This window comes from Anabrus simplex, chromosome 7 (assembly GCF_040414725.1).
Source record: "Anabrus simplex isolate iqAnaSimp1 chromosome 7, ASM4041472v1, whole genome shotgun sequence".
Classification (NCBI taxonomy): domain Eukaryota; kingdom Metazoa; phylum Arthropoda; class Insecta; order Orthoptera; family Tettigoniidae; genus Anabrus; species Anabrus simplex.
The window spans coordinates 246,457,930-246,482,296 of record NC_090271.1 but is presented as its reverse complement, the minus strand read 5'-3'; the positions used below and the strand labels follow the sequence as shown (position 1 = coordinate 246,482,296).

At 39.2% G+C, this 24,367-nt stretch overlaps 1 protein-coding gene across 1 annotated transcript in view; it reads right to left on the bottom strand.

Annotated features, from left to right (window-relative positions):
- LOC136877090 (ABC transporter G family member 20) overlaps window positions 1-24,367 on the bottom strand; it is a 98,175-nt gene that overhangs the window by 435 nt on the left and 73,373 nt on the right. The window contains exons 5-7 of the mRNA XM_067150908.2: window positions 23,258-23,346; window positions 15,558-15,734; window positions 7,197-7,283 (exon numbers count right to left, since the gene is read on the bottom strand). Of these exons, the coding sequence (XP_067007009.2) occupies window positions 7,197-7,283; window positions 15,558-15,734; window positions 23,258-23,346 (353 nt within the window). The remainder of the gene's footprint in view (window positions 1-7,196; window positions 7,284-15,557; window positions 15,735-23,257; window positions 23,347-24,367) is intronic.

Below are 24,367 nucleotides of genomic sequence, written 5' to 3'. Positions count from 1 at the left end.
ACCCATTTTCTCTATGTACTGGGAGATACACTCTAACACCGCGCATTTAAATCTAGCGTCTAAAAGAACCCCTCAATTGGTGAAACAGTGACACTGAAACTACACTTACTTAGAACTTTACTCAGAAGATGTCACCACAGAAATCTGATGTAATTTTGTTATTGTGAAGTTTTATGTACTGTGTGAATTTCTACTTGTTTTGCTTGCCATTCATCAAGAAGTTTGGACATTCTCCCATAGATGGCACTTCCAAAAAGCTATGATCATGTACCCTGGTGCGAAGTGAAAGAACTTTTGATTTAAAGAAGTTTTGTATTCATAAGTTTTTTTTCTAATTGTTCATTTATTTTTTTCTGCCAGTTTTGAATCTAGCCAATTCCTAATTTCTGTAATTAATTTTCTACCAATCACAGTCTTCTTCTTTGATTTTGAGTGTAACTTTGAAAGTATCTAGTAAACATGAGAGAGTGTGGCTAGTTTAACCTTGAATGGTCTCGAACTTTCCCCGAGGGTTTATAAACTGCGGCTTTGTATGTCTCTTAGCCAATCAATCATCATCTTACTGAGTGTATGTGTCAAGCAGGAGGCCTCTTTGTCAGCTGCTAGAACTTCTACAAGGTAATGGCCACATAACATCTTTCTTTCTTTCTTGCTAGCTCCACAGTTTAACCCGAGGGAAAGGTCCGAATCATTAATCATGTAACCTTCTTTTCTAAAAATGTAACTTCTGCCGGCTAATGTAAAAACCTTATAAAATCCTTAACTGTAAATCGGGGATAGAGAGTGAAGCACCCTCTCGAACTCCCTTTCATTTTGGTTTGAGGTGCCACATTTTTGTAATCTTTCGTTTCTGCAATGTATTAAAGTTATTTCCATCTGAGCAATGTCAGTAGTTTGGGAATAGCCCCTGTTTCGTCGGCCAAGCGCCTTATAGGTTTTAAATTTTTGGAGCTCAGTCTTCGATTCCATTCAAATTGTACTCGGGCCGTTTATTTAACCTGTTCTTTTTCACTAAAGCCCTGTAGGTTTGGTACTAGATACCTCTGTGTAATTAGATTTCTATTTGTAAACAGTGCCTTGTAAGGCCAGAGATTATTAGAGTTTCATGCTATGTTGCCTTGAGTAGGCTTGGAAGCGTTATAAAAGTGCCTCTGGGAGGCCGGATATTGTAATTTAGGGAGCAAGTGCTCCATGTTCTAGGGGATTTCTGCCCTTGTATAAAATTTGCGCTCTTTTGTAAATTTGAGCTAGGAGCTCAGGAAAAGTTAAGTGAGGGCTTGAAGCCCACGATCTGTTTAGACCACCAATTTTGTCGTTCCTAGACTTGTCTAATTGTGAAATTTTGCATTTTGAAAATATAACCTTCAGTTTAAGTTTTATTTAATTTTGACATTGTAGTTAGACCCATTCACCCTGGCACCTTCTTTCACCTCTGCGATCCACAAATACCTCGGAACACTCTACACAGCCATACCTTTTCGATTATGAACTATTCATCTATAGCAGAACATGGAATAGAAGAACTTTTAACACCAAAATGCAGAGAATGTAGATACTCTATGGGAAGTCTACTTTCAACCATTCATAGAAATGTTTTTATTAGGCCCTATGACATTAATTGGCTGAAGTAAAATTTTACAGTCTTTTTTAAAATTAGAGTACTAGCAAATGTACCTGTGCTTTGCTACGGTATTCTACATTGGATATGGATATCGAAGTAAATTACTGTACATGAAGCAAATAAGATTTTTTTAAACAGCATGTCTCTTGGCGTTATCCGAGAAGAAGCGTAGGGAGGTCCGCAGACATTGTTTCCAATGTAACGTGCGAGTTGCAGAGTTGTGATTATAACGGCAGGTCCACTTGTCTACTGCAATTCACTATGCATAACGTCTGTCACATTTTGATGGGTAAATTTGTTTATAATGTGGGGGTACCCTTGCAAGGGGGCACCTTTGCCTACTGACAAACAGAATCGGGTAAATAAGTTTTGAAAAAAAATTGCGCGCTCCCTTGCCTTCTGCTAGTCAAATCGAGAAGGGAATTATTCACTACAGTGGTACACAGGAGTTGGAGGAGGACCCCATTCCTATTGCCAGTTAAAGTCGATGTGGGGAATACTGATTACAATAGCAGATGCCCTCCTGCTGACAGTTGCTATTGATTTGTAAAGTAATAATCACAATGGCAGACACACACCTTCTAGCTCGCTACAAATCGACTTCAATGAATAAATATAGATCGACATATGGAAGTATATGCATGTTCACTTTCATTTACAGAATAACTGCTGCTAAACGGTGCATCATATTGAAAAATGGATTGTACGATAAGATGCCTCTGGCCTCATTTAGCGATCTAAATGGCTGGTCCTATGATATTTCCTCATATCTCATCTATACAAAGGTAAGATTGTTTTAGAAATGTTGAATAGGGTGAAATTTGTGTAAGGTTTTCACACATTGAATTACTTTTCAGATACTTATGTGACAGCTTCAAACGTAGAATTTGACTCTCATATGGCTACTGGGTGGGCCAATATTCATGTACAATTTGATGATCCTATCTTTCTTATAAGTGATTCAAACCGTTAATTATACATGTACAAAATGCAAAATTTTGGTAAATCGAGAAATAGAGCCAAATTTAATGTATAAGGGATAGAGATACAACAAAAAGTCATAGGACCAAATATGTAGATCACTCCAAATTGAACTGAGACTGTGCCATCCGTTCTGTGATGCGACTTGCCGTTTAGCCACCAAATACCTCAAAAGGAAGGTCTGCACCGTCATTAAAATTGCCTCCATATTTCGATATTTTTCAGGGGTTAAAAAATAAAAAAATTAAACATCTTGTAAATTTTCCATCTGTTACAGGCCAAAAGCTATAATTTTGCCAAATTTCAATTTTCTAGCTTGCCTAGCAGATTGTGCCACCATCTTGATATGGGGGAGGGGGTCAAAAATGAGTACTTTCCAGAAACCTTTAAGCCCATGAAACCTATATGTTACCATTTTGGATAAATATATCTGACTGCGTTCTTATACAGATTTGAAACTCCCAGCGTGTCCCCCTCAGATAATTTTGAGAATTTTAGATTTTTCCAGTGATACTGAAATCAACAGCTTGTCTGGTACAAAGTTTTAAGTTTCTAAGATGCCTGGAAGAGGCTCATTAATTCACGTCTGTTTTAATTTTTATTTCTTATATCTATCTATCTATCTATCTATCTATCTATCTATCTATCTATCTATCTATCTATCTATCTATCTATCTATATATATATATAAATATATATATTATATATATCGCTCCAAACTGACTTATATTTCACCCCCTTCCCTAGTGGTTCTAGGGTCGTCTTACTCCCGCAGTATAATTTCCAGGTAGTAAGTCATACTTGTAAGTCATACTGGAACATACACATGTCCATTATCTCGGTCATTTTGGACAATTTTTTTTTTTTTTTACCCTTTCTCACCCCCTATGCCAAAGTGGGCTGAACTTGGACTTTAACAATCCGGAATGTTACTATTCATCTCAGCGACATGGAAAACTATGGATTTGACACTATTTTTAATTATTTTTATATCTCACTCTCCTTCTCCCTCCCCTGGGGCTAAACTTTGAGTTCCAATATTACATCATGAAGCATTATAAGCATGTTCTTATTAATTTTATTATTAGGTTTATATCATGAACGAAACCAAGGTGGTTTTTAACCCCCTCGCCTCCCCGCCCCTAAGGATTCCTGGGGCATTTTAACACCCACATGGTTTATCTCCTGATACTAAAAATCTGGAGTGTACAATTCAACTCGTCAACCCCGAAAACTATGTTATTTATTTTAATTTTTTAGCCAACATAGGGCTACTTAGGTTTATGGAGGTTTTTATTCTTTGTGTCAGCCCAATACTGTTTCATCCTTTCTGAACGTAATTTTCTTTCTGCTTCTGGAATCACTCTTCCTATTCTGTTTGATTTTTGTCTGTAGTCTAGTGTGTTTATCTTTCAATATTTTGAGTGTATTGGTTTTGTATTTTAAATCTTCTAATTAATATGCAACTCTCTCATGTCTTCTTTAAGTTCTGTGATCCATCTAATATTATTCTTACTCTTCCATAATTTCTTTCACCCGGCGGAGCGTGGCTAGTGGTGGTGGGGGGAACAGTGCTAATAGTGGGGAAAGGGTAAATAGCTCAGAGCAGGAGGGCAGGAGGGCAGGAAGTTTAAATTAGATAAGGTGACTTCAAATTATTAATTTTTCGTGATTTTCTTCATATAATGGATTTTTGTTCTCTTGTAAGTCATTTAAATTTTTGTTTAAGTTAATACTCTGGTCCTAACCTATATAAATATTTTTGTAATTGCTCATCAGGTTCCCTTTGCTCACTTTTTTAAAATGATCAAGTCTTTTTTTATGTCAGTATATTGGTGACCAGTATCTCCCATATGGACACTCATTGCAGAATACTTCTTGTGTCTATTGGCAAAGACGTGTTCGAGATATCTAGTTCAAAAACTCCTACCTGTTTGCCCCATGTATGTGACAAAGCGTTGATCACACTTAAGTTTATAGATTCCTGAATGTAAGAAATCCTCTTTGTTGTAATTTACACTATTATGGTTATAAAATATATGACCATTAATGTTCTTAGTCGAAAATGAGACTATGACAGTCGTGTTTATTAAATAATTTTGTAATTTGAAAAATCCCTGGGTTTGTAAAAATAAAATTAGCATATTCCATCCAATTTTATGTTAAGCTTTTATGTCATACATTTGTGACGGAATCTCTTTTCTTAGATATCCAAGGGTTTTAACCCGTTAATTTTTATCTCTCTTTCTTTCCAGACCTCATCTTTTTTTTAAAGGAATATTCTTAAGATTTAAGCCACGAATATGGTGGTAATGCAGCGCTGATCTTTGTCATATGACAGGCAATCTCCTAAAGCTTCAGATTTCTTCTACCAGAATAGCTCAATTTGAAAGTATTCCTTACAAGTTAAAGTTTTTAAGTGTTCTGATGTGGATTTGTACCAATCCTATTTCTGAGGCCAGAATTTTGATCTCCCCAGTCAACACACTGAAACTACCAGATTTCAACAATGCTTGCAACATTTTCAAGTAAGGTCGTGCAGAAAGATTGTTTGCAAGACATGTTAAACTACCTCATTAAATATGTGTATACTTGTTCTCTAGTGTTTTCTCAACAGTTCATAAAGGAACTTCTGTTATAAATATGAACAGCAACAATGGACATTGTATTCCATATGAGTCATTATGGCAGACATGTCACATTTCAAGTTATATTTCAATTTTTGAAGACAACAAAAGTTTTTGCAAGAAGTGAGGTCATTTTGTGTAAATAATGTAAATATATATATTTTTTTGCTAGTTGTTTTACATCGCACCGACACAGACAGGTCTTACGGCGATGATGGGACAGGAAAGGGCTAGGAGTGGGAAGGAAGCGGCCGTTGCTTTAATTAAGGTACAGCCCCAGCATTTGCCTGGTGTGAAAATGGGAAACCACGGAAAACCACTTTCAGGGCTGCCGACAGTGGGGTTCGAACCTACTATCTCCCGAATACTGGATACTGGCCGCACTTAAGCGACTGCAGCTATCAAGCTCGGTTTTATATATATATATATATATATATATATATATATATCTTTTGCACTTTTCAAATAATACTTAAAAAGGCTTTGGTTTCTTCCATTTGTTTCAGTTTCTGGACCATGAGTTTTGTATTCTACCACGTGATTTTATGGCTGATGAAATCTCAGATAGAGATGAAACATGTCCCTAATATTTAATGTGTTTTTTAATTAAATAGTTTTTCACTTGTAAAGTGATGTGTATTGATTGGGTGGACCAAAACCTAACATTGTTTCTTAGTTTTAACAGTAACAATATGTATCTATACGATGAAGTTCGTAAATTGAACGTATCAAATGGTCGTGCCAGATACTTCATTCAATTCATCAATGGCTCTACATGTTGGAGTGAAGTTTGTTTTCTACAAAAGATGAACAAAGTACTTGATGAAATTCAGGCCTTCAAAACCACATCTGATAATGAAATGGAGTATGTCAACATGCAGTTTGATAACTTATTAAAATTAAATGTCGATTGATGGTCCCAAACAACTCTGAGCAAAACGGGGTAGCTGAGCAGAAAAACCACACCTTAGTTGTAATGGCTCAGTGTTTACTGATCCTGTCTGGCCTTCCATCTTTGTTCTGGGCAGAAGCAGTGTCAACTGTGAAACACATCAGAAATTGCTGCTCAACTACTGCATTGGATAGAAATACTCACTTTGATGCATGGATGGGAGAAATATCAGATGTGAGGAACTTTCAGGAATTTGGTGTGTTGGTTTACTGTCTAAATCGAACCAAGAGCACAGGCAAGTTTGAGTCACATGTGCAAAAGGGCATGGTCCTGGGTTTTCTGCTGCGGGTTCTAAGGCCTTCAGAATTTGGATCACCGAGGAGCGTTGAGTGGGAATTTCATGTGACTTCCAGTTACTGAAAGAGCTTTCAAAACTGGATGGTCATTGTTATGAAGATTTCCACCCAGACCAGAGGAAAAAATAAAATAATGTTATTGGCTTTATATCCTACTAACTACTTTAATGCTTTTTGGAGATGCCAAGGTACCAGAATTTAGTCCTGCAGGAGTTCTTTTATGTGCCAGTAAATCTACCAACACAAGGCTGATGTATTTGAACACCTTCAAATACCACTGGACTGAGCCAGGTTTGAACCTGCCAATTTGGGGTCAGAAGGCCAGCCGAGATTCGATGTAGATCCAGTTCCAGTTGAAGTTACAATGTCGATGAAGCACAGATACAGTCCAAAGGGAGTAGGAAAGCAATCATGAACTACATCGCAGAAACAGGAGGCAAATATGAGGATGTTGAATATTACAGAGAAACTGGTCAATACTAAGAACAAGATTAAGAACACTAGAATAAAATGTAAATTTTCATCACATTTAGAATATACATTTGAAAAATACAATAACTATACATCAGATGGTAATTATAGTTACATGAAGAAAAGTGGTGGAAAGGAACAAACAAGTGTCAACTCAGGTCATACATAGATTGATAGGACCAAGAAAAGGAAAAGAATCCTTAAGATTCCAAATGATTTTCCTACAATTCTACTAACTGGAGACTTACCACAAAATAACATGCTGAGGAAGCATGCACTTAGGATTATCTTCATCCCTTGCAGTTCAGTACCACAGAAATATGAAATAACATGACCTAGAAGAGAAAATGATCATTGAAATCACATGGATTTAATGTGTCTATGCATTGTTATTGCTAAAATATTTTGAGTTCTGACATAATGTAACTAAGCCTAGTGAGAGATCAAACTACAAATAATAACTATCAACTATCCATTTTCTTTTTTAAAAATAGTGAAATATGTTACATAACTCAAAAACATAGCTATAGATTTGATAAAACTTCACAACAGGAATCTCATCAGGCTTCAGAATATGTTAACAGATCCTTAACAACTAAATGTTCACTGGGAATATAGTTGGGCCCATACTATTCCTACTGATCCACATAATGGAATTGTGCATAATAATTTAAACGATGATTCTAAAGTGAAGGGTGATCAAATATAAATGGGATTTTATTTTCGATTTAAATTCATTTACTAGAAAAACACAAGGCAATTACAATTTATTTTTCCACATAGTTTCCTGCTTTGCAAATCCATTTGTCCCAATGTATGGGCAGCTTTCTGATGCCCTCATCGTAAAAAGAACAGGGTCATGTCACCAGCCAGTTGCGCACGAAGTCTTCCACACTCATCACCTTCAAATGTTGCCCTCCTAGAGCTTCTTTAAGGGGTCCAAACAAATGGAAATCACAGGGCAGTAAGTCCAGGCTGTAAGGAGGATGATCAAGTGTAGTCCATTGCATTTCCTGTAGCTTGGAGACAGTTACAGCTGCAGTATGGGGCCGCGCATTGTCGTGGAGGAGGATGACCTATCGAATCGGTTGGTCTCATTTTTGCGGCGATATGCAACCCTCGCCTTGTTCAACAGCTTGCAGTAGTAAGCAGCATTGATTGTGCATCGTTCATGACAAAAAAATCAATCAGAAAAATGCCTCACCGATTGAAAAAAACGGTTGCAAGAACCTTGCCAGCTGACAGTCGAGTCTTGGCTTTCACTGGTGCTGCCTTCTCTTTCCTCTGCCACTCCTTACTGGCTTGTTTAGATTCAGGAGTGTCGTGGTGGACCCATCTTTCGTGGCAGGTGACGATCTGACTCAAAAAGGCATCACCTTCTTCGGCAAACCTTGCTGTAAGCCTTTGACAGATCTCCATACGTCTCAACTTCAGATTTTTTGGTCAAAAGGCGAGGGACCCATCTGGAACACTTTACGGAACTATAGGTCATTTGTGATAATTGATTGACTGATCATAACTGATTCTGACTTGTTCTGCAATTTCTAATACTGTCGCCCATCAATCATCGTCAATAATGTCTTTAACCGCACAAATATTTTTGTCTGTAATGCTGGTCCGAGGATGGCGATCATGTTGCTGATTTTCCACACGTTCTCATCCTTCCTTGAACTTTTTTTGCCAGGCATATTCAAGCGTCCTTGACAATGTTTGATCTCCGAACTGTGCAGTCAATCTCTGGCAAATTTTCGCCGCTGTACCGGTAACTCCTTCACGGGCAAGAAATTTTATAATTATGACTTGCGCAGTGGAGGGGTGCATCTGTTGCTCTGACATCATGAGCGTTACTGATGAAACGGTGGGAAATAACTAACAGCACACTCTCCCCACTCCTAACGGTCCTGCCTAAGCATAGCAGAAGCGTGGGGCCAGTCCTACCAACTGTTGATGTTCAGGAACAAAAATCCTGTTTACATTTGATTGATCTTCATAGATTGTTTCATGGATGACAGCCCTAAACTGAATATAATGTGTTTATATTATTATTATTAACCCTTTGGAGACCAATTGATTTCCTGATTGCATCCTGCACAGGTCCAATTTGAAATTAGGCAAGTATGGGAAGGAAATACTCACATAAGTAAAAAGCTGAATTTTTACATTAATAATATGAACTGCAAATTTATTTATTATCAGTCAAGTTAACCACATTATCAGTGATATTTTTAAGTATGGTACTTCCAGAAGCATTTGTTTGGATCTAGGCCTGGGTTCCCTGGCAGGTCTCACCAAAATATGATGTCCTCTTTCTGCCTCCTTTCACTTTCCTGTCGGAACACACAGCACAGTCCTTATTTTTTACGTCCTCACGAGCATCTATGATGTGTAGCTTCCCATTGAGTTGAAATTCTTTGCCGCAGCTGCTCCGTCGGGCGTGCTTACCAGCATTTTTTGTTCCTAACGTCCACAAAGAAACCCATAAGTCTTGTGATTCACCTCGGGCTTTTTTTCTGACTTTTGTTGTAAATTATATAAGTGAAAACTGTTCACCAAAGCTACCTCCAACACCCAGAAGTAAAATTACCTCCACAATTTCAGGCTTTTCACTACAAAACCGTAAGATGAGCAGTAGTGATCAGCATGATCGACCCCTCCCATTTTGGCTTTGTAATTTACAATGGGAACAGCTTCAAAATTCTTTCTTCTCCTTGCCCATTCTGGTTGTGTCTGACTACCTGCACCATTGCTGGGTTGTGCCAGGTACTAAGAACTGACACAGTACGCTTGTCTCTCCATGAAAATACCATGAACTTTACTTCCTTCCACAGAGCATAAATTTCATGCCTCTTCAGATTTAGTCTCCTATCTTTCAGCTGAGGTGGTAGTCCCATCCGATTCAATAGCACAGTACCAGTTAGGTGAGTTTTCCTTTTCACCAGTTCTCTTGCCATTTCCATACTAGTATAAAATCGATCAGTAAACAAATGATAACCTACAGCTTGAGTAACTTGAAGTAGGTACATCTGTCACCGGCTGTAAAATTATTCTACTGCCAAATGTCAAACCAGGCAAAAGTAAATTTAGCATAGTAAATGAGCCAAACTAAGGAATCATAGACAAAACGTACCCATTCAATGCATCAGCAATAACATATATCCTAATCCTCCACTTTGTTGGTTTTTGTGAATTATACATTTTGAAAAGGACACGCCCCTTGAAGCTTACAGTCGATTCGTCAACTGACAGATACTGACTTGGCCTATAAAATTCCAAGAATGACTTTCCTACACATTCTAAGACACTTCTAACTTTACTCGTTATTGTAACCATTGTTGATGCACTTGATTCTGGAGGGGGTGAAACATGAAAGTTTCCTTACATATTTTGGAGAACAGTGAAACCGGGAACAGCAACAAAATGAAATCCAAAAGAGTTACTGGTTTCTTTCTTGCAGTAGGAGGCATGTATTCCATAGCACTGTTGTGAGAATACTTGGAAAAAACACGGTCACCTTCTTCATATACTTTCCATACGTCACCCCCTACAACACTGCTTGTGCCACTATCTTCCTCCTCACTCGAAATATCATTCTCAGATTCAGGAATGCTAGTCACCATTAGAATCCATCAACAAATCATCAATATCGCCACTGTCACATAACGGTTCGCAAATATCATCAGGCTTCATGCCGCAGCTGGTGGACGCCATGTTGATATTGAAAGTAAACACAGCAGTGACAGTGAGGAACTATCTCCAAAGGAAACACAATTCAGCTTAAAGAAATGAACAGCAGATGGCAGTAGGCAAGGCAAATGCCAAGGCTGTATACTGTGTAAAGCTTGGCGCCATTTCTGCTCCAGCATACAAAATATATAACCTTAAAGTTGTGTTGGACTAGGTCCGACATAGGACCGAACTGAAAATTAACGATGTCAGATTAAGTGTGACATTGAACCCCAATTGGTTTAAATAAGAATAGAAAAAGTTGGAGAAGTGCAGGTACGGGAACTGCGGGTGTGAGTGGGTATTAAGGAGTATGAGCAAAAAGATAGATAGTTTGAGGGAGAAAATTAGGCTTCCAACGAAGGACAGAAATGAAGGTAGGTCAACCTTACACAATATACAGAGTATGATAGGCAGACAGGAGTGAGGGGAAGTAATGGGAGGAGTTGTGGTAGACAGGTGGGCTAATATTTTAACGTGAAGGAAATTGAAGAGTAAGGGGTCTAAACACCAAGGGGTCTCAGGAGAGTTATTGGCAAGGAATCTGTATAAATCGTTGCTGGTAGAACAGTAGAGGGAAGATGGGGAACAGGGACATGTAACAGAGGAAGGGGGGAATAGAGGAAAAGGAAAGGTAGGAAAGAGAAGCATCAAGAAAATAGGAATAGGGAGGGGGAACAGGATTGTGAGAAGGGGGGGAAAAAGGGGTAGAAAATAGGTTCTGCAGCCATCAGGGATGATAAAGAAGACCAGGAGAAAAGGGAATCTGAGATGGGTGGGGTTGAAGTTCAGGTCATGAGAGAATCTATTTTTAGGCACATGATAGAAGTATGTAGAGGAAAGTAAATCAGGGTAGAGGATAATCCAAGAATTAAGTTAGGCATATGTTCAGATCTTTTGTTAGGATTGGATTGAGACAAGCTCCTAACAATCCTGCATCACTTCGAGAAATGAAATGCTGTGGAGCATGGAATGTCAGTGGACTGCTACAGACTGGAAAGCTATCCCTTGTTGAAAAGGAAATGAAGTGTCACAATGGTGACATCCTAGGACTAGCCAAAACTCAATGGCATGGCAGTGGTCATTTTTACACTATCAGTGGCAATACTGTTTATTTTTCTGGTCACCACAGTAGTAGTTATATACAAGTGACAAATTTCATAATCGGTTCCAGTTTGACTTGGCAATTTTTTAACATAAAAAAATCTTTAAACACAAATTATTTTAGTTGGTCCACCTTTTCAATACATCTAGACTATCCACTTAATTATAAGTGGAAATTATACACTGACTGACAGAGCAAATGCAACACCAAGAAGGAGTGGTTCGAAAGGGATGAAAGTTGGGGAAAAAACAGAGACGGCACGGACGAATAATTGATGTTTATTTCAAACCGATATGCAGGTTATACAATGCGCACGGCATCGACTCAGTAGGATGTAGGACCACCGCGAGCGGCGATGCACGCAGAAACACGTCGAGGTACAGAGTCAATAAGAATGCGGATGGTGTCCTGAGAGATGGTTCTCCATTCTCTGTCAACCATTTGCCACAGTTGGTCGTCCGTACGAGGCTGGGGCAGAGTTTGCAAATGGCGTCCAATGAGATCCCACACGTGTTCGATTGGTGAGAGATCCGGAGAGTACGCTGGCCACGGAAGCATCTGTACACCTCGTAGAGCCTGTTGGGAGATGCGAGCAGTGTGTGGGCGGGCATTATCCTGCTGAAATATAGCATTGGGCAGCCCCTGAAGGTACGGGAGTGCCACCGGCCGCAGCACATGCTGCACGTAGCGGTGGGCATTTAACGTGCCTTGAATACGCACTAGAGGTGACGTGGAATCATACGCAATAGCGCCCCAAACCATGATGCCGCGTTGTCTAGCGGTAGGGCGCTCCACAGTTACTGCCGGATTTGACCTTTCTCCACGCCGACGCCACACTCGTCTGCGGTGACTATCACTGACAGAACAGAAGCGTGACTCATCGGAGAACACGACGTTCCGCCATTCCCTCATTCAAGTCGCTCTAGCCCGGCACCATGCCAGGCGTGCACGTCTATGCTGTGGAGTCAATGGTAGTCCTCTGAGCGGACGCCGGGAGTGCAAGCCTCCTTCAACCAATCGACGGGAAATTGTTCTGGTCGATATTGGAACAGCCAGGGTGTCTTGCACATGCTGAAGAATGGTGGTTGACGTGGCGTGCGGGGCTGCCACTGCTTGGCGGCGGATGCGCCGATCCTCGCGTGCTGACGTCACTCGGGCTGCGCCTGGACCCCTCGCACGTGCCACATGTCCCTGCGCTAACCATCTTCGCCACAGGCGCTGCACCGTGGACACATCCCTATGGGTATCGGCTGCGATTTGACGAAGCGACCAACCTGCCCTTCTCAGCCCGATCACCATACCCCTCGTAAAGTCGTCTGTCTGCTGGAAATGCCTCCGTTGACGGCGGCCTGGCATTCTTAGCTATACACGTGTCCTGTGGCACACGACAACACGTTCTACAATGACTGTCGGCTGAGAAATCACGGTACGAAGTGGGCCATTCGCCAACGCCGTGTCCCCTTTATCGTTCGCTACGTGCGCAGCACAGCGGCGCATTTCACATCATGAGCATACCTCAGTGACGTCAGTCTACCCTGCAATTGGCATAAAGTTCTGACCACTCCTTCTTGGTGTTGCATTTGCTCTGTCAGTCAGTGTATTAATATTTTGGTATGGTATGGACAGAATCTTGGGGAAGGAGTACAAGATAAAAATAAATAAGTCCAAAACAAAAGTAATGGAGTGCAGTCAAATGAATGTATCTTGTTGGATCATCCTCAGCTACTGGATATTGTGGCAGACATCTTAAAAAATTAAATCTAAAAATAGATTATCACATAAGACATAGTAAAATTAAATGAGAAAAATATTACATACTAAAATTTCTTTTAAAACAACATGCAGTATCTTTCTTTTCTCTAAAATATTTCTTCTTAATTGTGAAAATGAGTAGCAAACAGTGTAGCTGTGGAAGAAGTCTTAAATGTTGACAATAAACAAAACAGATGTTTTTAAATGTATGATACAGGAGAAGTGCCATTCGATTTTCGGCAGAATGTTGTTATACCTATACCCAAGAAAGCCGGTGCTGACAAGTGTGAAAATTACTGCACCATTAGTTTAGTGTCTCATGTCTGAAAAATTTTAACACGTATTTTTTACAACAGAATGGAAAAACAAGTAGAAACTGAGTTGGGAGAAGATCAATTTGGCTTCAGAAGAAATGTACGAACATGGGAAGCAATTCTGACTTTACATTTGATCTTAGAGGATCGAATTAAGGAGGACAAGCCCATATACATGGCATTCGTAGATCTAGAAAATGCATTCGATAATGTTGATTGGACCAAGCTATTTGAAATTCTGAAGGTGATCGGGATCAGATACTGAGAACAAAGAATTATCCACAATCTGTATAAAAATCAGTCTGCAGTGATATGAATTGGAGGCTTGAAAAAGAAGAAGAAATCCAGAAAAAAGTCAGGCTAGGCTGCAGTTTGTCTGCCCTCCTTTTCAATGTTTATATAGAACAGTCAGCAAAGGAAAACAAAGAGGAATTTGGAAAGAGAATCCCAATCTAAGAAGAGGAAATCAAAACCCTGAGATTTGCCTATGCTATAGTTATTTTATCTGAGAATACAGATGATCTGGAGAAATTGCTGTATGGTATGGACAGAATCTTGGGGAAGGAGTACAAGATAAAAATAAATAAGTCCAAAACAAACGTAATGGAGTGCAGTCAAATGAAATCAGGTGATGCAGGAAATGTTAGGTTAGAAAATGAAGTCATAACAGAAGTATATGAATATTTTTATTTGGGTTGTAAAATAACTATGTCAGACGTAAGGAGGACATAAAATGCAGGCTAGCACCTTCAAGGAAAGTCTTTCTTAAGTAAAGAAATTTGCTCACTTCAAACATTGTTATAGGAATTAGAAAGATGTTTATGAAGACTTTTGTCGGGAACGTGGCATTGTATTGAAGTGAAACATGGATGATAACTCTCTCAGAAAGAAAGAGAACAGAAGCTTTTGAAATGTGGTGTTACAGAAGAATGCTGAAGGTGAGATGGATAGATCAAATCACAAATGAAGAGATACTGAATCGAATTGGTGAGAGGAGATTGATTTGGCAAAATTTGACAAGAAGAAGAGATAGAATAATAGGACACATCTTAAGACACCCAGGGAAGTGTAGTCGGTAAGAACGGTAGGAGTAGATCAACATATGAAACAGATTAGAGGAGATGTAGGATGTAGTAGTTACATAGAAATGAAAAGTTTAATACAGGATAGGGTGGGCATGGAGAGCTGCATCGAACCAGTCTATGGACTGATGATTCAAGTAATAACAATAATAACAACCTATAACATAACAAATTAGGCCTAAGGGTGATAATAAAACTAAACTTTTTTGTGTATGGAATTTCTCTAAATGAAGATTTAATACCTATTTGCAAAGAAGAAGAAGAAGAAGAAGAAGAAGATTTAGTATGGATAACCAGTTCACCATAAATGTATCTTCAGTTGGATCTTTGAAAAATAGGATACGACTACTTACAGATTTTCGGAAAATGAAATGTGCATAAATGTTTCCAATGAATGGTATAGGGTATGTAGGCAAATTTAACATGTTTTTTTTAAAATTATGACTGCATATTCAGAAAGTCAAACATGCAGCAGTTCATTATGCCTTTGTGTCCAAACGAAAGAGATATTCTATTACTTACAAATCTTTTTCCTAATGATAAAACATAATTAGATGGAATATTACATTTTCAAATTATTAAAACAATTTTTAAAATAAATATTTTGGCAATTTGTTTGAGAATGTTACTTACCAAAAGCAATACCAGATATCCCTTGCATCAACATTAGGTTTATCACTTCAATCACTTGACCACGTAGTGGGACATTGAGAATGAAGAAGAGGCCCACTAGCAGCAGGCCCATGTGTGCCAAAATCAGAGGTATGTAAGTGATAATATGTGAGGTAACTATTTCTACATTTGCTGCACCTAGAACATTTACACATTTTTTAGTATTAGGTATATTTTGATGAGTGATAGAAAAGAGGGTTTCTACTCCAGGGGCTAATGTGCAAGATGGTGGCCGCGCGCAACTACTTAGTGCTAGGGCCCCCGGGACAAGATGGCCACTATACATTGGTTATATGAGACTAACTTTAAGGAGCAGGGCCAAGGACTAATGGTGGTACATTTTTCTTATAGGCCTAACTCTAAGGAGCTACTTTAGGAGATCACAATGTGTAACTTATGACCTATTAGTTTTATCAGCCTAATATTTGAGAAGTGAGGCAAGGGCTGCTATGGTAGATGGCTGCTGTATACTCTATTCATATAGATCTGACTAGAAAGCTCCGTCAGGAGCTCACAACTTCAACTTATGACCTATTAGTTTTATCAGACTAACTTTCGGGAACTGAGGCAAGGGCTACTATGCATGATGACTGCTATACTCTATTCTCATGGACTGAACTCTAAAGCTATTCAGGGGCTCACAGCTTGTAACTTATGACCTATGAGTTTTATCAGCCTAACTTTCAGGGACTGAGACAAGGGCTACTGGGCAAGATGGTTGCTATACACTATTCTTACAGCCCTAACTCTAGAGAGCTACCTCAGGGTCTTACAACTTGTAACTTATGGCCTATTAGTTTTATCAGCCTAACTTTTGGGAAAGGACAAAAGATCCACATGGGTCGATGCCCCGAACAAATAGCATTAAAAAAAGAAACTTTTGGGTACTGCCAATACTTACTCACATATTCAACTACTGCCTAACCAATGGAGTATTCCCTAATGTTTGGAAAGGCGCACTAATAAGACCAATACCGAAAAACACTACCTTGGATTCTCCAGATTACTGCCCTGTGTCCATTCTACCACCCCTCACAAAAGCACTCAAATGTCTGATTCATACACAAATCACTGTATACCTGACCCAGAATTCCCTCCTTGACCTTTCCAATATGGCTTTAAAAAAGGGCACAGTACCTCGACAGCATTACTGCGAGTTATAGATGACATCAGATATGCTACAGACCAAAAATATGTGTCTGTAGCATCACTATTAGACCTAAGCAATGCCTCTGACACAGTTAGCCCAGGGTTACTACTGCTCAAACTCTGCAGTCTCATCTTTAATGAGACATTTCTTAAATTTTTTGCTCCTACCTCACTGACCATTGGCAATGAGTGGGAACAATGTACTCAGAATGGCATAACAAGTCAATAGGTGTCCCGCAGGGGTTGGTTTTGGGACTACTTTTATTTGTTACTGTGAACGACATACAGGACGCATTGAAATATAGCAAGTACCATATCTATGCAGATGATCTTCAGATTTATTATCACTCATATCCACAAGACATAAATGTAGCCACTGACAGAGTAAATTTTGACTTACGATGACTGAATGACTATGTCAAAAATAACAGCTTGTTAATAGATCCTAACAAAATTCATCGCAAGTTATGAATTTCATTATGGTCCATATTGACAATTGATCACTATCAAAGGATAAGAAGGGTCCACCTATTCAATACCATTAGCTTGTATATGGTCTTATAATACTGGGACTAGTTTTGACCCGATATATATTGGGCCATCTTCAGCCATGCTCCAATTGGAAGACATAAGCACAAATATAACCAATAATAATATAAACACTCTGGTATGACACAATTTATAGTCTTAATATAAAACATTGGTGAAGTCTGAACAACATATCCAAACTTGAAACTAAATGACACATCAAAACTGCTGTGACTGATGCCGAACTATTTCATCATTCCTATAGCAGCCAATATTCTTGAGTTGATCCGGGGGTTGTATCCTTATCTGTGTAGACAAGCAACTTGATTGATAATTTTTGTTCATTAGTAGGGTTCAGAAGTTTAAAACCTAAAGAAGTACAAAATATGCAAGCAAATATGCCCTAAAAACTAGCTAAATATGACCTAAAAACTATAAAATATGACCAATAAAACTATAAAATATGACATGAATTTTTGGGATAGGTAGAGTATCACTAACATACAGTAAACGTCTTAAGTGCCAAAACGTGATCAGCAATAATACATCAGACACATTTCATCATACAAACTGTCAGAGAGCTACAATACATTAAAATTTTCAACATTCATTATCATAGCCTTGAGATTCAGTCTTGCTCGGTTTTCCTAAAAGAAAACAAAACAAAAACAAAAAACTGAAGTATTAACATGCTTTATGATATCTGTCAGTGTAAGTTAGAAGACACTGCCTAACAGAAAGTTTATTGAGTTCATAATCGTACATACCTCTTAACCTTCTTCTTTGCCAGCATTGCACATCATGACCATGTGCATTTTCAGGCTATCGAAAAGAAATCTCCTTTGAAGGTCGCTCAATATTTTTTTGTACTGGAAGAAGCTCTTTTGTATGTCACATGATGTCACAGGAGCATATTTAAACATAGTCAGTTCACTGCTGCTTAGCTGCGGGTCGTTTTTTCCCAAACCCTCTAAAATGGTACCAATTCTGCACATTGTTGTGTATCCTTCATCTGCACTCAGCACCTTACTAAGTTTGTTCTTCACCGCAACTGACACTGTACCTCTTGCTTGTTCTACTTTGGATACCATGTCCTTTACTATTCCCAAACTCTCACATAATTCTAAACCAGCAGTTTCTAGGCGAGAGATAGTTTTCGATAGACCTCTATAATTTGAAGAAATATGTACTAATTGTTCCGACAAATCATTGGAAAACAGTTCCTGTGCAATTTTTATTGACGATGCCTCACTACTGTGAAAAGTAGAAACAATTTCTTGCACAGTTTCGTACTGTTCACAGTAGTACTCTACTGCATTAAGCCACGTTCCCCTTCAGGTGAACACTGGCTGAGGAGGAAGAGGAAGCGAAGGCGCATGATCTTTGAATTTTGCCACCCTCAGTGGAGCCTTCACAAATATTTTTTTGATGTTTGATATTAACTGGTCAACATCAGGAAAATTCTGCCGTATTTCTTCAGCAACTCTGTGCATTCCGTGAGCAAGACACGTTAAATGGACCATTTTTGGATAAAGTACCTTAAGTCCCCTTGCTGCTTTTACCATGTATGGTGCAGCATCGGTTAGTAACAGCAAGATTCGTTCTCGCTTAACTTCACCATCCCACAAAATCTTCAGGGCATTGTCAAAAAGTATTGGAATTGTGAAATGGTTAGCTGCATCTAGAACCTGCGAATGAAGTAAATATACATCGCCCAGACGATCCACGAGAAGCGCGCCAATTATAACATTCGCAACATACCTACCACAAACATCCTTAGATAGGTCAATTGCTATGCAGTCCATTTGGCCTCCTGAATCCAGGATATCTGCTATATCTTGCTGAAATCCTACAATCTGAGCTTCGGTGGAATAACCTTTCCTAAACCCAAACTGCCTTCTGTCAAACCAGTTATTCATTTCGCAAATATGTCTAATATAATCAGAAAGAAAGCTAAGGCATTTGATAGGGTAGATCATGGAAGACTACTGGCAAAAATGAGTGCTATTGGACTAGAAAAAAGAGTGACTGAATGGGTGGCTATATTTCTAGAAAATAGAACTCAGAGAATTAGAGTAGGCGAAGCTTTATCTGACCCTGTAATAATTAAGAGGGTAATTCCTCAGGGCAGTATTATTGGACCTTTATGTTTTCTTATATATATATCAATGATATGTGTAAAGAAATAGAATCAGAGATAAGGCTGTTTGCAGACGATGTTATTCTGTATAGGGTAATAAAAGAGTTACAAGATTCTGAGCAGCTGCAGGGTGACATCGATAGTGTTGTGAGATGGATGGTGGGCAATGGTTTGATGATAAACAGGGTTAAAAGTCAGGTTGTGAGTTTCAGAAATAGGAAAAGTCCTCTCAGTTTTAATTACTGCATTGATGGGGTGAAAGTTCCTTTTGGGGATCATTGTAAGTACCTAGGTGTTAATATAATAAAAGACCTTTATTGGGGTAATCACATAAATATGATTGTTAATAAAGGGTACAGGTCTCTGCACATGGTTATGAGGGTATTTAGGGGTTGTAGTAAGGATGTAAAGGAGAGGGCATATAAGTCTCTGGTAAGACCCCAACTAGAGTATGGTTCCAGTGTATGGGACCCTCACCAGGATTACTTGATTCAAGAACTGGAAAAAATTGAAAGAAAAGCAGCTTGATTTGTTCTGGGTGATTTCTGACAAAAGAGTAGCGTTACAAAAATGTTGCAAAGTTTGGGCTGGGAAGACTTGGGAGAAAGGAGATGAGCTGTTTGATTAAGTGGTTCAGCGTCAGCGTCAGCGCTACTCTTTCCCAGTCTGTACACTCCAAAGACATCAAGTTGCCTATTATCTTTAGAGATGAGCCTTACACCCAGAATTTCATGTTTTTCATCCTTAACATTTTCGTAGCTTACAAATTTTTCTTTCACCAGAATGAATACTCCCCCTCCTACTATTCCTATCCTATGATACACACTCCAGTTCCATGAGAATATTTTTGCATCCATTATATAATTTCTCAGCCATGATTCAACTCCTGTTACAATATCTGGTAAGTATATATCTATTAAATTACTTAATTCGATTCCTTTGTTTACAATGCTTTTACAGTTGACCAGACATGGAAAGTAAGTACTGTAATTTCTAGTACAAGATGTTTTTAAGATAACATACATAATGGAAAGAGAACAAAGAAATATAGGAATAATCTCGTACATCTTCCTCTTTTCTTGTGTATCTGTTTTTTTTTTTTTTCCTTCCTTATTCTACACTACCCAAATGAAGAAGGAAGATTTGGCAAGAATGATCTCAGTGAGTATGGGTGTCCATCCTCCTGATGAAAGTGAGAAATAGAAATTACCTTGTTGGAGACTGCGAAGAAATGAGAGAATATGAATCGATGAGGAGTCAGCCCATCCATGAAGTAGTGGTGGTGGTGGTGGTGATTTTTGTTTTAAGAGGAAGTACAACGAGGTAATCATCCTCTCTGAACAAATTAGTGGAAAGAAATTTAAAATAAAAACAAAATTATTTATTCAAGAAAGGAATTTGGAAATACAGTACAAAAGAAAACCAAAACAAAAAAATTACTGAATTAGGCTGAAAAATTACTAACAATCAAAAGGGAACCTGCGTTCCATGAGTAACAGTACACTTGTAATTTATATATCCTTGATTAATGCACTGTCGCACATAAAGCGGATGACGAGATCAGCAGTAGTCGCGTCATCGGCTAGTATGCGTTCAAGTGTTTCCTGCAGGCCAAGGCTCCGTCTTACGCCAGAGAGATTGGTGCACTCTCTGAGGATATGGGCCACGGTTAAGTCAGCACTACAAGAACACACTGGGGGGGGGGTCTTCCCAGTGTAGGAGATAAGAGTGCGTAGATCGTAAATGAGCTATCCTCAGCCTACACCATACTATGGCCTTTCTCCGTGAAGGTCGGAAAGAGGACCGCCACATGGTAATTGTCTTCTTAATTGATCTCAGCTTCTTGGGAGTTTGGATAGCTAGCCACTCCGATTCCCAGGACGCCAAGATGGTTCGACGTAGCTGAGAACAAATATCCTTAGCAGGTACATTGCCAGGTCTTGGAGGTAAAAGTACTGCTTCCTTTGCAGCTTCATCTGCAAGTTCATTTCCCCCAATCCCAATGGGGCTTGGAAGCCACGCGAAAGTGATTCTGGTGCCAGCATCACTTAACCTGGCTAGAAGGTCATGAATCTGCTGTACCAGTGGGTGTTGCAAGAAACAGGTTTCAATAGACTGCAAAGAGCTTAACAAGTCGGTACACATAAGAAAGTGGCTTCCTTCATCACGCAGTGCAAACTGCAGAGCCTCTAAGATGGCATAAAACTCTGCAGTATACATGCTACATACACTAGGAAGCGAGATCTTCGTGCTCATATCATTGGTGACGAAAGAGTAACCAACATTATCTCCGATTTTAGAACCATCCATTAAGATATGTGTCGCGGCCGTATATTGGTGAACGAAGTCTTGGAAATACCTCCGATAAACGGAGGAATCCGTGTTCACCCTGGGTTCACGGAGTAGATCTAGATGTATATCCAGTCGTGGAACCAACCACGGAGGCACCTTGCTAAAGGTTTGTACAAGACAACCACCGGATTTCGATATTCAGATCATGACACAGGCTATCAATTCGAAACCCAACCGGCCGTGTGGCATTCGGCCGGTTTTGGTACCTCTGGTGGTATTGGGTACTAAATATGCATTGATAGCCTGGATGTAGTGACATTTCACGAAGTTTGGCAGCGTACGCGAGGAGTAACTGCTGCCTCCTTATCCGTAAAGGTGGAACTTCCACTTCAACGAGTAGGCTCAGAATTGGGCTAGTACAGAAAGCTCCCGTTGCCAGCCTAACTCCACTATGGTGAATACTGTCTAAAAGGCTCAGCATAGATTTTGATGCTGAGCCATACTCCATAGTCAATTCGTGAGAGGACCGTTACCATGTAAAATTGTAGCAGCACCGCACGGTCAGCCCCCCACGAAGTGCTGCTGAGAAACTTAAGCATGTTAAGTCTCTTCACGCAGGCAACCTTCAAGTGAAGGATGTGGGGCTGCCACGTTAGTCTCTTATCAAAATGGAGACCCAGAAATCTGCAGGTATCTACCACTGGAAGACATTGTTTCGCAAGCGGAGTTCTGGTTCGGGATGCACAAGCTGATGTCGACAGAAGTGTATAGCTGAGGTTTTCACCGCTGAAAATCGAAAAACATGTTGCAGGGCCCATCTGTCAACCCAGTTAATAGCTTACTGTAGCTGTCTCTCAGTAAACGCCATCCTTCCGGAGCTGTAATGTAGAGTTAAGTTGTCTACATACAGCGATGGAACGACTGTGGGCCCAGCAGCGGCAACTATGCCGTTGAGAGCGATTGCGAACAGCGTGACACTCAGTACTGATCCCTGAGGTACTCCATCTTCCTGAATGTATATTGAGAAAATGCATTCCCTACTTGGACTCGAAAGAGCCAGAGGGACATGAAGTTCTCAATAAACGTTGGCAAATTTCCCCGAAATTCCCTCTGGTGTAGTGTGGAGAGAATCCCATATCGCCAGGTAGTATCGTAAGGTTTCCCCAGGTCAACATGGTGACTAGGTGTTCCTTCTGGAGAAAGGCCTCCTGAATGGTGCTCGCCAGTTGACCATCTTTACAAATAGCTTACAGAGGCCATTTGCAAGGCATCCATGAAGACAGCAGCGTGTGTGACTGTGTGCAGATGTGAACTTTGTCATCCTTTACTGATTTGATGCTATCCTTTTGTCTCTCCTGTCTGTAGTTCGCACTTCCTACATTGGCTTATGTTTAGCCGCTGAGTGTGCCAGTGCTCATTTCTACCTTTCTGTCTAATAATGTATGTAGGGGCCGATGACCTTCGATGTTAGGCCCCTTAAAACAACAAGCATCATCATCATCAATAATGTATGTTTTTAAATATAAGCATGATCTTGCAGATAATACTCTACCTGCTACATAGTTGCGGACCATTCGCTGTGCAATTCGCTCTCTTATAAGGCTAAGTGCCAGTGTAGCAGCTGCTTGATAAAAGGTGAAACTGAAAAATAAAAGCATTCTGGTTAGAAAAGTTTTAAGTACATATATAAGTGATATCTTACCATTATTCAGTTTCTATCAGAGACATCTTTTTCTGTATATATTTTCCTTCAGTTTTTCCACTCCATAATTTTTATTCACTGTTGTCTCGAGGTATAGTCTTATCATACTGCATCTCAAAATCCCACTCATTCCATATTAAAGTCCTCTAATAAGCAAACTTCCACTAACCATGTTTATGTACATTTCTGTTCAATATTCTTGTTTGAAAGCTTTTTCCAACTGCAATTTGACTTGCCTCTGTAATGTAGGAATTCAATTCTTGCTTTTCTGGAGAACAGATAGCAACCAGTACCATAAAAGTATCTAGAACACACTTACTATTCCTGACAGATTAATAAACTGATGATATATAATAAACTGATGATATAATCATAGCATATGCAAAGAGGACGTGAGTGTTCTCTAATACTTAATTGGTGGTGGTGGTGGTGGTGGTGGTGGTGGTGGTGGTGGTGGCAGACTGCACTAGTGTTGCTATGGCTGCACCATGCTGCTCACATTAATACAATAAGTGTTCAACATTAAAAACTTCATACCTGGTCCATATTGAAAGCAGATAACATACAATAGAGGTAAATTTATTGATCCTTTTTATTTCAATACATAATATGTTGTTAATATGATTACAACATTTTTATTCGGTGTCTATGGACACCATCATCAGCTGAAACAGGTCGTATGAACAAAGATATACAAGTATGTAGTACATATAATAGACCCTTAGTAATAAGTGACATTAATAGGATGAAGTAAAAATACAATGCTTAAAAGAATGTAGACAAGTTATGTGCTTGTTGGACAAAGTATAAAATGAAAGTTAAGATATTAACAAATGTTTAAAGACTTTGGCATGGTTAAAAAGTCTCAAGCACAGCACTGCTAAACACTGGGTAAAAATAAAATGTGAACATCTGAGAACTGATGTAGTATGCAGTCCTTGCACAGCGTAATGATAATAA